The sequence below is a fragment of the Crotalus tigris genome, unplaced genomic scaffold (genome assembly GCF_016545835.1).
Source record: "Crotalus tigris isolate CLP2741 ecotype Arizona unplaced genomic scaffold, ASM1654583v1 scf7180000021629.274304, whole genome shotgun sequence".
NCBI classification, from domain to species: domain Eukaryota; kingdom Metazoa; phylum Chordata; class Lepidosauria; order Squamata; family Viperidae; genus Crotalus; species Crotalus tigris.
Window position 1 is genome coordinate 229,790 of NW_024098601.1, and position 15,211 is coordinate 245,000.

The 15,211-nt window shown below is 42.5% G+C and overlaps 1 protein-coding gene across 1 annotated transcript in view; it reads left to right on the plus strand.

Annotated features, from left to right (window-relative positions):
* Positions 1–15,211, plus strand: part of LOC120296854 (t-SNARE domain-containing protein 1-like) — a 113,348-nt gene that overhangs the window by 73,518 nt on the left and 24,619 nt on the right. The window contains exons 4-5 of the mRNA XM_039318881.1: positions 11,581–11,658; positions 14,217–14,286. Coding sequence (XP_039174815.1) covers positions 11,581–11,658; positions 14,217–14,286 — 148 coding nt within the window. The remainder of the gene's footprint in view (positions 1–11,580; positions 11,659–14,216; positions 14,287–15,211) is intronic.

Below are 15,211 nucleotides of genomic sequence, written 5' to 3' on the forward strand. Positions count from 1 at the left end.
CAACACTGTCCGTATATATAGCCAAGATATTGTAATGGAGTTTGGCTTGGACAAATGTGCCACACTTACTATCAAACAAGGAAAAATAATGAAAACTGAAGGAATCAAGATGCCCCACGAAAATAACATTAAGAGTCTGGATGAGGAAGAGTACTACAAATACTTGGGTATCCTTCAAGCTGACAACATCAAGCACACTGAAGTCAAGAAAAAGATTAGAGGTGAATACATCAAGAGAGTGAAGAAGATCTTAAAGTCCAAACTCAATGGAGGAAATACCATAAAGGCAATCAACACCTGGGCAATCCCAGTCATTAGGTACACAGCTGGAATAGTGGACTGGACTCAAGCAGAACTAAAAGCAATGGATAGGCAGACCAGAAAAATAATGACAATGAATCATGCCCTTCATCCACGCAGTGACATTGATAGACTTTATCTACCAAGGCAAATAGTGGGCGTGGAATGCTACAAGTACATCAGATGGTTGAAGAAGAAAAAATGGCTTTGGAAGAATATCTGAAGAACAATGATGAAGATGCCCTGAAATTAGTATATCAGGAAGGCTTACTAACTACTGGAGAGACCAAACTGGCCTACAAGAAAGACCAAATGAAGAACAGAATAGAGGCATGGGAAGACAAAGCACTACATGGCCAATACATGAAAAAAATAGCTGGGAAAGCAGATAATAACAAGACCTGGCAATGGCTAAGAGCAGGAAAATTGAAGAAAGAGACCGAGGGACTAATTCTGGCTGCACAAGACCAAGCCTTAAGGACAAATGCATACAAAGTCAAAATTGAGAAGACAGCAACAGACAGTAAGTGCCGCCTATGCAAAGAAGCTGAAGAAACAGTGGACCACTTGGTAAGCTGTTGCAAGAAGATTGCACAAACTGATTACAAGCAGCGGCATGACAAAGTAGCAACAATGGTGCATTGGAAGATCTGCAAAAAATATCATTTGCCTGTAAGCAAAAACTGGTGGGATCATAAAATAGAGAAAGTCATAGAAAATGATAAAATTAAACTGCTCTGGGACTTCAGAATTCAAACAGACAAGCACCTGCAACATAACACCCCAGACTTAACAATTGTCGATAAGAAAGACAAAAAAGTCTGGATAATGGACGTGGCAGTGCCTGGAGATAGCAGAATAGAAGAGAAAGAACTGGAGAAGATAACAAAATACAAGACCTACAAATAGAAAGAGAAAGATTGTGGCAAAAGCAAGCAAGGGTAGTACCAATAGTCATAGGCGCCTTGGGTGCAATCCCAAAACAACTGGAGCACCACTTGAACACCATTGGCATTGACAAATTTGCTATTAGTCAAGTACAAAAGGCGGCCTTACTAGGAATTGCTTCCATCCTGCGACGATATCTGTAATACCATCAAACATCCACATCTGCCTATCCCAGGTCCTGGGTAAGGACTCGATAGGTAGACAAAATGCCAAATCCAGTCTGAACATCTGGCTGACTGTGCGATGATCGATAATAATAATAATAGTAAGTAGTAGTAAGTAGTAGTAGTAGTAGTAGTAGTATGGATATAATAATAATAAAGTTGGAAGGGACCTTGGAGGTCAAACCCTGCCAGGCAGGTAACCCATACCATTCGGACAAAGGGCTGTCCAGTCTCTTCTTAAAAGCTTCCAGTGTTGGAGCATTCACTGCTTCTGGAGGCAGGCTGTTCCACTGGTTAATTGTTCTCACTGTCAGGAAGTTTCTCCTTAGTTCTAGATTGCTTCTCTTCTTGATTAGTTTCCACCCGTTGCTTCTTGTTCTGCCTTCAGATGCTTTGGAGAATAGCTTGACTCCCTCTTCTTTGGGGCAACCCCTGAGATATTGGAACACTGCTATCATGTCCCCCCCTCGTCCTTCTCTTCGTTAAACTAGACATATCCAATTCCAGCAACCGTTCCTTATATGTTTTAGCCTCCATTTCCCTAATCATCTTTGTTGCTATTCTCTGCGCTCTTTCTAGAGTCTCAACATCTTTTTTACATCCTGGTGAGCAAAACTGGATGCAGGATTCCAAGTGTGGCCTTACCAAGGCCTTGTAAGGTGGTATTAACACTTCATGTGATCTTGATTCGTTCCCTCTGTTAATGCAGCCTAGCACTGTGTTGGCTTTTTTGGCAGCTGCAGCACACTGCAGTGATTGTCCACTAGGACTTTGAGATCCTTCTCACAGTTGCTACTATTGAGCAAGGTACCCCCTATACTATACCTGTACATTTGGTTTTTCTTGCCTAAATGTAGAACCTTCCTTTTTTCACCCTTGAATTTAATTTTGTTAGATAGCGCCCAGTGTTCCAGTCTGTCCAGATCCTCCTGTATCCTGAACTTGTCTTCTCCCATAGACTACTATCAGGTCCCCAAACCCTTACTTTATATACCTTGCATATATATTCTACTTTTGGGGCCATTTTGCAGCTCCCCCTCCTCCCCTCCTCTCTACAAATCTTATTCCCTTCTAGCCCTGATGATGTTACTTAGTCAAGTCATGAGACATCTAGAAGAAAACAACCAAGCTCAGAGAGCACCAAGGACCCCCACAGTCCTCCTCCTCCTCCTCCTCCTCCTCCTCCTCCTCCTCCTCCTCCTCCTCCTCCTCCTCCTCTTCTCCTGCTCCTCCTCCTCTTCTTCTCCTCCTCCTCCCCTCCTCCTCCTCTCCTCCTCCTCCTCTTCTTCTCCTCCTTCTCCTCCTCCTCCTCCTCCTCCTCTTCTCCTGCTCCTCCTGCTCCTCCTCTCCTCCTCCTCCTCCTCCTGCTCCTCCTCCTCCCCTCCTCCTCCTCTTCTCCTCCTCCTCCTCCTCCTCTTCTTCTCCTTCTGCTCCTCCTCCTCCTCCGGATACCCAGCTGGGTAATGAAACATCTGCAGGAAAACGGTCAACCGCGGAGAGAAGCAAAGACCTCTTGCTGCAAACATTTTCTTTTATTGATACCATCCTTCATTCAACCCTGCCTTCCCCCCCCCCCCCCCCGCAGAGGCTTCATACCCTTTAGCTTCTGACCACTTTGTTTCAAGGACTGGCACTCCGGCTCCGTCCACCTCTTGAGAAACGATTGTAGATGGCTTAAGAAGGGCAGAGAGGTTTCCAGGAGGATGACAAATTGCCAAGGTTCCTAAAATAGCAAGCCTGTCTAAGTCCAGTCAGGCGAAAGGAGGCAAGCAAACAAATCCAAGTCAGAGGATTGCCGGGGAGAAGAAGGCTCTCCCTGCAGATGTCATCAAGGAACAATAAGGGAAGCTTTGTCTCTCTGTTTTAGCAGGAATGAGGCCCGCTGGTGCCCTGGCAGAGGGTCTTCCTGTTACGTGCAAGTAGCAGAGGCAGGCATGGATCACAGAAGAACAAAAGTCAGGAATCAAGGGGAGAAGCAACCTGGAACTAAGGAGAAACTTCCTGACAGTGAGAACAGTTGATCAGTGGAACAACCTGCCTCCAGAAGTGGTGAATGCTTTAACACTGGAAGTTTTTAGGAAGAGACTGGACAGCCATTTGTCCGAAATGGTATAGGGTTTCCTGCCTGAGCAGGGGGTTGGACTAGATGACCTTCAAGGTCCCTTCCAACTTTATTATTATTATCAATCATCGCACAGTCAGCCAGATGTTCAGACTGGATTTGGCATTTTGTCTACCTATCGAGTATCGTCGCAGGATGGAAGCAGTTTCTAATAAGGCCGCCTTTTGCAATTGACTAATAGCGAATTTGTCAATGCCAATGGTGTTCAAGTGGTGCTCCAGTTGTTTTGGGATTGCACCCAAGGAGCCTATTACTATTGGTACTACCCTTGCTTGCTTTTGCCACAGTCTTTCTATTTCTATTTGTAGGTCTTTGTATTTTGTTATCTTCTCCAGTTCTTTCTCTTCTATTCTGCTGTCTCCAGGCACTGCCACGTCCACTATCCAGACTTTTTTGTCTTTCTTATCGATAATTGTTAAGTCTGGGGTGTTATGTTGCAGGTGCTTGTCTGTTTGAATTCTGAAGTCCCAGAGCAGTTTAATTTTATCATTTTCTATGACTTTCTCTATTTTATGATCCCACCAGTTTTTGCTTACAGGCAAATGATATTTTTTGCAGATCTTCCAATGCACCATTGTTGCTACTTTGTCATGCCGCTGCTTGTAATCAGTCTGTGCAATCTTCTTGCAACAGCTTACCAAGTGGTCCACTGTTTCTTCAGCTTCTTTGCATAGGCGGCACTTACTGTCTGTTGCTGTCTTCTCAATTTTGACTTTGCATTTGTCCTTAAGGCTTGGTCTTGTGCAGCCAGAATTAGTCCCTCGGTCTCTTTCTTCAATTTTCCTGCTCTTAGCCATTGCCAGGTTTATTATTATCTGCTTTCCCAGCTATTTTTTTCATGTATTGGCCATGTAGTGCTTTGTCTTCCCATGCCTCTATTCTGTTCTTCATTTGGTCTTTCTTGTAGGCCAGTTTGGTCTCTCCAGTAGTTAGTAAGCCTTCCTGATATACTAATTTCAGTGCATCTTCATCATTGTTCTTCAGATATTCTTCCAAAGCCATTTTTTCTTCTTCAACCATCTGATGTACTTGTAGCATTCCACGCCCACCTATTTGCCTTGGTAGATAAAGTCTACCAATGTCACTGCGTGGATGAAGGGCATGATTCATTGTCATTATTTTTCTGGTCTGCCTATCCATTGCTTTTAGTTCTTCTGGGTTGTACTAGATGACCTCCAAGGTCCCTTTCAACATCATCATCATCATCATCATCATCATCATTATTATTATTATTATTATTATTATTATTATTATATTATTATTATTATTCCGTTGAAATGGTATAGGGTTTCCTGCCTGAGCAGTGGGTTGGACTAGATGACCTCCAAGGTCCCTTCCAACTTTATTGTTATTATTATTATTACTATTATTATTATTAATATTATTATTATTTATTTATTATTATTATTATCCCGTCTGAAATGGTATAGGGTTTCCTGCCTGAGCAGGGGGCTGGACTAGATGACCTCCAAGGTCCCTTCCAACTTTATCATCATCATTATTATTATTATTATTATTATTATTATTATTATTATTATTATCTCCAAGGTCCCTTCCAACATCATCATCATCATTATTATTATTATTATTATTATTATTATTATTCTGTCTGAAATGGTATAAGGTCTCCTGCCTGGACTAGATGACCTCCAAGGTCTCTTCCAACATCATCATCATCATCATCATCATCATCATTATTATTATTATTATTATTATTATTATGGATCATTGCATAGTGAGCCAGATGTTCAGAATGGATTTGGCACTTTTGTCTACCTATCGAGTCCTTATCCAGGACCTGGGATAGGCAGATGTGGATGTTTGATGTTATTACAGATATCGTTGCAGATTATTATTATTATTATTATTAGTATTATTATTATTCCTCCAAGATCCCTTCCAACTCTCCTATTCTGTATCTTTAATAATAACAAACCAGGTTGTGCAGCTGTACGCAAGGAGAATAACCGATATATTTTTTTTGATAGTTGGTCTCCAAAACAAGAAATATTTTTCCTAGTTTTCTTTTATCGGTTAGTTCTTTTAGTCCTTGTCTTCTCACAATGGAATTATTCCTTTTGACACTGTTTAGTAGAAGCGAGAGATGGGGAGAAAAAAAATTAGATTATTTTTCTCACTGTGCAATGAACCTTGGATTGCAAACAACACCGAGACTGCCTCACTTTCAGCGTGTGCGTTTGTGATCTCTCATCACAATTGAGATGTTTTGCCGAGCAAAACATTGAGTTTCAGCACAACAACCTTCGCTCAGGTGTTAGTCAGACAACCGAGTTTCCAAATGCTAATAATTCTCACTCTCCGCCACAAACTCACTTCAAGCTCAGGTAGGAGAGCTCCGAAAGTGGAAATTTTAGAGAATTTTTGTGTGTCTCTGTAGTATGTTGGCACATATTCTGATCCTCCAGGGAAAGTCCGTTGAGAAAGACGGGCTGTTTAATTCTGAAGCAAAAGCTCAGTGTGACGGAAGGATAGAATCAAGATCATGTGAAGTGTTAATACCACTTTACAATGCCTTGGTAAGGCCACACTTGGAATATGGCATCCACTTTTGGTCAACGCGATGTAAAAGAGATGTTGAGACTCTGGAAAGAGTGCAGAGAAGAGCAACAAAGATGATTAGGGGACTCGAGGCTAAAACATACAAGGAACGGTTGCTGGAATTAGGTATGTCTAGTCTAATGAAGAGAAGGACGAGGGGGACAGGATAGCAGTCTTCCAATATCTCAGGGGACGCCCCAAAGAAGAGGGAGTCAAGCTATTCTCCAAAGCATCTGAAGGCAGGACAAGAAGAAAGGGATGGGAACTCATCAAGGAGAGAAGCAACTTAGTGGACAATCCCTTAAATAGGAGCCAGCCGTGTGCTGCAGCTGCCAAAAAAGCCAACACAGTGCTAGGCTGCACTAACAGAGGGATGGAATCAAGATCATGTGAAGTGTTAATACGCGAAGTGTTAATACCACTTTACAATGCCTTGGTAAGGGCACACTTGGAATCCTGCATCCAGTTTTGGTCACCACGATGTAAAAAAAGATGTTGAGACTCTAGGAAAAAGTGCAGAGAAGAGCAACAAAGATGGTCAGGGGACTAGAGGCTAAAACATATAAGGAACAGTTGCTGGAATTGGGTACATCTAGTTTAATGAAGAGAAGGACGAGGGGGGACATGATAGCAGTCTCCCAGTATCTCAGGGGTTGCCACATAAGAGAAGGGGTTCAACCTGAAGGCAGGACAAGAAGCAACGGATGGAAACTAACCAAAGGGAGAAGCAACCTAAGAACTAAGGAGAAATTTCCTGACAGAACAATGAATCAGTGGAAGAGCCTGCCTCCAGAAGTCGTGGGTGCTCCATCACTGGAGGTTTTTAAGAAGAGACAGGACAGCCATTTCTTTGACATGATATAGGATCTTTTGCTTGAGCAGAGCTTGGACTAGAAGACCTCTAAGGTCTTCTTCAAACTTCTTTCCAACTCTGTTATTTTGTTACTTTGTTATTCTGTTATAAGAAAAAGAGAGATGGGTGGAGAGCAGAGAGCACGGGAGGATTCCTGCCATTAATCAAGGAGAGGAGAGGAAAAGGGAGAGAGGAGAGGAAGGAAAAGAGGAGAGGAGAGGAGAAGAGGTAGAAAAGAGTGAAAGGGGGAAGAGAGGAGAGGAAGGGAGAGGAAAGGAAAGGAGAAGAGGGAGAGAAGAGGGGAAGGGTATGTCTAGTTTAACGAAGAGAAGGACGAGGGGGGACATGATAGCAGCCTTCCAATATCTCAGGGGCTGCCCCAAAGAAGAGGGAGTCAAGCTATTCTCCAAAGCACCTGAAGGCAGGACAAGAAGCAACGGGTGGAAACTAATCAAGGAGAGAAGCAACCTAGAACTAAGGAGAAACTTCCTGACAGTGATAACAATTAATCAGTGGAACAGCCTGCCTCCAGAAGCAGTAAATGCTCCAACACTGGAAGTTTTTAAGAAGAGACTGGACAGCCATTTGTCCGAAATGGTATAGGGTTTCCTGCCTGAGCAGGGGTTTGGACTAGATGACCTCCAAGGTCCCTTCCAACTTTACTACTACTACTATTATTATTATTAAGAGAGGGGAATGGAGGGAAGTGGAATGAAGTGGTGGGGAGAGGAGGAGGAGGACTGTGACGTTTGCTTTTTTTCTTGGAGACGTTTCATTACCCAACTAGGGAACATCATCAGTGCTACGATATTCTCTAGTTTGGTAACGAAACATCTGCAACGAAAGTAGCCAGCTCAGGGAGCACTAAAACCCCCCCAGAAACTAGTATTTTCCACTAAATTGTGTTTCCTTGATTGAAAAAGGAAAAAAAAAAAAAGGATTGTTGGACGCTTCCCTCTGAATCCTCTCCTGTGCAAATAACGCTAGAAATCATGTTGCCACTGGACAGCCCTTTGTCTGAAATGGTCTAGGGTTTCCTGCCTGAGCAGGGGGTTGGACTAGATGACCTCCAAGGTCCCTTCCAACTTGATGATGATGATGATGATGATGATGATGATGATGATTAATGTCACCCACAAGACCAATCCAAGGAAGGTCTGGGTAAGACATTTTCCTTACATATATTTGTTCTCCATCTCCTCCCCATCTCCCCGCTGACATCCATTCCACTTTGATGTTTTTTTTTTCCCCTATTGATTAAAAAGCAGGATAGTTCCTAATTTGTAAAGCCAGCTAAGCGAAACTGATTACTCTAAATTAGAAGCCACGGAGCTGGCTTACGGGCCGGGGTTTGTTTACAGCGCTTCTCCTGAAACGTCCAAAGGAAACTAAACCATGATTAACTAAATCGTCCAAATAGGTTAATTCCTGGCTGACATCTTCTCCAGTCAGAAGGCAATTTCCCACCAAATTGGATAAAAGAGTCATTAGACCGATACACGGATTCGCCCGAAGTGCACGGTGTTCAAAACATTTAGGTTGGGTATAAATCTCCTTTAAACAAACAAACAAACAAACAAAAAAACAAATATCTCTCTCTTTCTCTCTCTCTCTCTCTCTCTCTCTCTCTAATCTCTCTATTGTGTCTAGCTGTTGTGTCTATCTATCTATTGTGTCTATCTATTGTCTGTCTATCTATCTATCTATCTATCTATCTATCTCTATTGTATCTATCTGTTGTGTCTATCTATCTATTGTGTCTATCTATTGTCTCTCTTTCTACCTACCTACCTGCCTGCCCGCCCACCCACCCACCCACCCACCCACCCACCCACCCACCCATCTATCTATCTATCTATCTATCTATCTATCTATCTATCTATCTATCTATCTATCTATCTATCTAATCTCTCTTCTGTCTATCTGTTTTGTCTATCTATCTATTGTGTCTATTGTCTCTCTTTCTACGTATCTATCTATCTATCTATCTATCTATTGTGTCTATCTGTTGTGTCTATCTATCTATTGTGTCTATCTATTGCCTCTCTTTCTACCTACCTACCTACCTACCTACCTACCTACCTACCTACCTACCTACCTGTCTATCTATTTATCTATCATCTCTCTCTCTCTCTCTCTCTCTCTCTCTCTTCTGGATGGTTGTGAGTCCCATTTACAAGTGCATCGGGTTGACATCCAAATTTTTTATGGGCATTTTCTGGCTGCGAGGTGTTTAAAATTGGATTTCGTTTTAACTGCCTTATTAAATATAACTCGCCTGCGTTCAAAGGGTTTTTTTATAAGTTGGCCGGTACTGAATTTTACGGTAAGACGATTTTGGAATATGTTCAGCTATAGCAGCTATCACTAAATCCCTTCTCGTTGCTGGTGCCCGCCCTCTTCCTTTTTCTTTCTTTCTTGCCAAGCATTATGGACTTCTCTTGTGATAATAAGCACCACCACTCTCTTCTCAAATGTTAAAAAAAAAAAAGGTCGTCTCAGAAATAACGAAGGGGTCCCAAAGCAAAGTTTCTTCCGAAGCCAAATGTCAAAGTAATTTTGGGGATTTGGGGAGGGCAGTTTTCAGGGATATTTGCAAAGTTGCTCATATGTTCCGTAGTAGAACCTCAACCAGGGGCTGCCCCAAAGAAGAGGCAGTCAAGCTATTCTCCAAAGCGCCTGAAGGCAAAGACAAGAAGCAACAGATGGAAACTAACCAAGGAGAGAAGCAACCTAGAACTAAGGAGAAATTTCCTGACAGAACAATTAACCAGTGGAACAACCCACCTCCAGAAACTGTGAATGCTCCAACACTGGAAGTTTTTAAGAAGAGACTGAACAGCCATTTGTCAGAAATGGTATAGGGTTTCCTGCCTGAGCAGGGGGTTGGACTAGATGACCTCCAAGGTCCCTTCCAACTTTATTATTATTATTATTATTATTATTATTATTATTATTATTATTAACCTTGCACCTCAAAGGGTTTTGTGTGGCTTTGGTATCTCCTCTTCAAAGTCATCGACAAATGACCAGTTTGAAACCTTGTAGGAAGGATTTTAATGTATTTCACATTTTTTGTTTAAATCTTAATAATAATAATAATAATAAAGTTGGAAGGGACCTTTGAGGTCATCTAGTCCATCTTGATTAAACTGAACAGCAGGCAAATGTCTTTGTATTTTAATGCACACCTGAAGGGTTTCTTTTTTTTTCTTTCATCCTGGCCCTGAAAAAAGTTGTGGAAAACTTTTTCATTAAGTTAAATCATTCTTTATCTCTCTAACACTCTTTCTTTTCCCAATCCTCTTATTTCCAATTAATTCTCAATATTTTTGGACTCAGGTTGGCTGGATTAAAAAACAACAACCCTGCTCCGTAATCATATATTGGGGGGGGCATAAAAATTACCCCTTTCCTTTCTGCTTCCGTTAGAATCCCTCTAAATTGTAAAATATGAACAGGACAGAAATGAAAAAGCTGAGAATTTAGGGATGGTGGGGGCTTTGTTCTCCCTGCACCACTGTTTATTAATGAGCCATCTAAATAAGGAAACAAAAAGGCAAACGAAAACAAGTTAATTAAAAAAAAAATACCCATAATGTCAGACGAGGTCTGATTAAAACCTTGATTACAATCTGGAACAGGCTTTTCTATTTCTGCTGATTTTGCAATCATAAATCACAACTTTAACTCTGCGGACGGGAAAGGTGAAAATAGTTTTGGATGGTTTGTCCTTCAGTTGAAAAAAAAGTTACACTCAGAAAGGACATGGAAAGAAGTTTGGAAAGTTGACGATATTAGGAATTCTTCCTTTTCCTTTCCTTTCCTTTCCTTTCCTTTCCTTTCCTTTCCTTTCCTTTCCTTTCCTTTCCTTTCCTTTCATCTCCTTCCCTTCCCTTCCCTCTCCTATCCTCTCCTTTCCTTTCCCTTTCCCTTCCCCTCCCCTCCTCTCCCTCCCTCTCTCCCTCCTTTCTTCCTTCCTTCCCTCCATCCTATCCTATCCTTTCCTAACCTTTTCTCTTTTCCTTCCTTCCTTCCTTCCTTCCTTCCTTCCTTCCTTCCTTCCTTCCTTCCTTCTTCCCTTCTTTCTTTCCCCCCACTCCTTTCCTTTCCTTTCTCCTCCCCTCCCTCCCTCCCTCTCTCCCTCCCTCCTTCCTTCCTTCCCTCCCTCCCTCCCTCCCTCCTATCCTATCCTATCCTATCCTATCCTATCCTATCCTATCCTATCCTATCCTATCTTTTTTCCTTCCTTCCTTCCTTCCTTCCTTCCTTCCTTCCTTCCTTCCTTCCTTCCTTCCATTTCATTCCATTCCGGTCGTAAGTCCAGGGCTACCTGTAATAATTTAGAAATATTCTCCTTCCTTGCTTTTTTTAACCTCCAGTCATGGGATTTGTCACTTAACAAGGGCGGCAAGTAAGGTCGTAAAACAGGGCAAAAGTCACTTAACAATCGTCTGTCTTAGCCACAGAAATGTTGGGCTCCGTTTTGTCGTAGGTTGTGTGAACAGGGAATTGTGCAAAGCACTAATGTGCATGTTGGAATTGGGGTGCCATCTGCGATCCGATCTAATAACGTGTGTTCTCTCTCCCTCCCTCCCTCTCTCTCTCTCTCTGTTTTTCCCCCTCCTTTCTAGCCACCCAGATCGATCCGAACGAACTCCAAGATATTTTTCAAACCACCTCGGCCAGCATCTTCCGAATTAATGCCAATGGTTCGTATGTCCAACATTTCGGAAGGTTCATTTCCTGCGGTGTTTTGTGTGCAAATATTGAAAGAAAAAATGACAAGAACAACAACAACAACAACTTGGGGTGGGGGAGAAGTAGCAGAAATAATTTCAAATGTAAGGAAATGTATACCATATCGTTAGTTTTTTTTAAACAAAATCCAAAACAAAAGGAATAAAAATAGTTTGTCATATGGCTTACTCAAGATGTACAGATAAACTCCAGACGTTGAATATTCTCGTGTTTTGAGGATCTCGTCTGTGGCCTCACAGCTTTAGGGAAAAAAAAAGGAACAATCCAGATTTTTGTTCTGGGAGGTGTTACTTAATTGTCGTGCTGATTTGCAGATTAAATTTGGGCGCAGGCAAAGAAGGGGAGGGGTGGAGGGCGTGACGTCGTGCCTATATTTACTGGCGATGTTTACTTCCTCCCTTGCTTCAGTGGGACTTCTGGAAAGTGTCATTGTTCATTTTGAAGTTGTCCCAAAGGTGCTTTCTATCCAAAGGCAACTGGACTTTGTTTTTTCCTTGAAGACCTTTCACTTCTCACCCAAGAAGCTTCTTCAGTTCTTCTTCGGAATTGTGGAGAATGGAAAGATTTATATCCCGTGCAGTCATCTGGTCGTTTGTACTCTCTCTGAGAGTCGTTGAGGCCACTTGGGGGTTTATCTGTGCTCCCGGGGCCAGCTGAGTAGTGCAAAAGGGCATGGAACCGTTTTCAGACTGGCTTCAAAATCTAAGGGATTGGTTTGGACAAAACTCAGCAGCACTTTCTTGTGCAGCTGCTGATAAAAACAGGATCGCCAACATGATCGCCAACGTCCGATAATAGATAGGGCACAAGAAGAAGAAGAAAAATACGTGTTAAATTCCTTTCTCTCTATCTCATTTTTCTAGCCATTGATAAAAGATGTTCCATGTTCTAAAGCAGAACTTTTCAACCAGTGGTACGGGTACCACCTGTGGTACATTGGCACCTGGCAGGTGATACGCGACCATCCTAGAAAAATGGTTGCAGGGGAGGGGAATGAGCTGAGCCGGTGGCAGCACTGCACAAGCCTGAGCGAGAGATGGCTGGAGCTGCAGGGCTGTCAGGGCTGGAGCTCGGCGCTGATCCTGGTGCTTCTGCTGAGCCCAGAAGAAGCGCCAATCAGCTGGAATGTTGCAGCATCTCCAGGGTGTTGTGATTTACATTCAGATGCTTGGCAACTGATTCATATTTATGACAGTCAGTGTCCGAAGGTCATGTAAAGTGACCAAAACCTGCTGCAACCACCCAGCAGATGGGGGGAATAAAAACCAAACACCCCCCCACCCCACCCTCACTGCCAATCCTCAACAGAAATACTCACAACAATGAAAACTTCGGATAGGAGGAAGAGCGCCACTGGGCAGGCAGGCAGGTGTCTTGCTCGGCTGTGGCTTGGGGGGGGCACTTTTTTTAGTGCCATTGTAACTTCCAACAGTCACTAAGCGAACTGTTGTAAGTCGAGGACTACCTGTACTTTATCACCTTTTTCCTTTTTTTTTTAAGTCATCAAGTTTTTGACATCTTGCTAGGTGACGGGTGGTACTTGGATATTGCCATATCCTAAAAGTGGTACAATGGGTGAAAAGGTTGAAAAGCCCTGTTCTAAAGCAGTGTTTCCCAAACTTGACCATTTTAAGGCATGTGGACTTCAACTCCCAGAATTCCACAGCCAGCATTGCTGGCTGTGGAATTCTGGGAGTTGAAGTCCACATGCCTTAAAATGGTCAAGTTTGGGAAACACTGCAAAGTATACTGAATCTTCTTTCTCTTTCATTTTCAATGTCAATCTATCCATTTCTGCAAAATCTAATTTTTTTTTAATTAACTCTTCCTCCGTTGATAAATCTTCATTTTTCCAGCGTTGAGTGAATACAATTCTCGCTGCAGTTAATACATGTCATATTGGATATATACACTCTTTCTCATAGTTTCCTACAATTACGCCTAACAAAAATAATTCTGGCTTAAAATCTATAAGTTTTTTTTAGTAATTTTTCTCTAACCACGTGTATTCTTGACCCGAATCTTTTGGCTTTGGGGCACGTCCACCCAAGATGGTAATAAGTGCCTGTTTTTTTTTTCTACATTTCCAACAGTTGCTAGGTATGTTTTTAAACTTATCAATTGTTGATAGGACAGACAGAAAAAACCTGGTTAGTGGATGTGGCAGTCCCAGGAGACTGCAGAATAGAAAAACTGGAGAAGATAACAAAGTACAAAGTCCTGCAAATAGTCAGAACAATCAAATCAGTGGAACTGCTTCCCTCCAGAAGTTGTGGGTGCTCCAAAAACACTGGATGTTTTTAAGAGGAAATTGGACCCCCATTTTTCTGAAATGGTATCTGAAAAGCACCTTCGGGACAGTTCAAACAGTTGTAAAGTTGTGTTATTACCGCTACCCTTGCAGTTCTGAACTGAATCAAATCTTGTTTTAGGTCAGTGCGGCTATGCTTTCCGGCCAAGTCATTTTCACAGAAATTGTCTTGTTTTTTTGTTTTGTTTTTTCCCCCAGTGACATCTCTGGAAAGAAGCCTTAAAGCTGTTGGGACAGAAAATGACACCCCGGAACTGCGTGACGGCCTGTGAGTCTCTTTGCAAACTCAAGATTGGTTCACGTTGTGTGAAGTTGTGCTTCAATTCTGACAGTCAGAACAATTAATCAGGGGAAGTACCCGCCTCCAGAAGCTGTGAGTGCTCCAACACTGGACGTTTTTAAGAAGAGACTGGACAGCCATTTGTCTGAAATGGTATAGGACAGGGGTAGGCTACCTTGGCTCTGTTATGACTGGTGGACCTCAACTCCCAGAATTCCTGAGCCAGCATCGGGACTATGGCCCCTTTATGACTGGTGGACTTCAACTCCCAGAATTCCTGAGCCAGGTTGGAAACCTCTCCCTTTCCCCTCAGTGTGCCTGGCTCAGGAATTCTGGGAGTTGAAGTCCACAAGTCATAAATGAGCCAAGGTTGCCTACCTCTGGTATAAGGTCTCCTGTTTGAGTAGGGGGTTGGACTAGAACGGGGTAGGCCACCTTGGCTCTTTGATGACTTGTGGACTTCAACTCCCAGAATTCCTGAGCCAGCATGGCTCAGCTTGGAAACCTCTCTCTTCCCCTCAGCATGGCTGGCTCAGGAATTCTGGAAGTTGAAGTCCACGAGTCATAAAAGAGCCAAGGTTGCCTACCCCTGGTATAGAGGTTCCTATTTGAGCAGGGGGTTGGACTAGATGACCTCCAAGGTCCCTACCAACTACTACTACTACTACTACTACTACTACTTCTTCTTCTTCTTCTTCTTCTTCTTCTTCTTCTTCTTCTTCTTCTTCTTCTTCTTCTTCTTCTCCTTCTCCTTCTCCTTCTCCATCATCATCATCATCATCATCATCATCATCATCATTATTATTATTATTATTATTAATAATAATAATTCCCATGCAGGAGATGCTCTGATGCAGGGAACTTTGTTCCTTAAGACATTGCTGGGATTTTTTTTGTTGTTGTTTTATGAGAC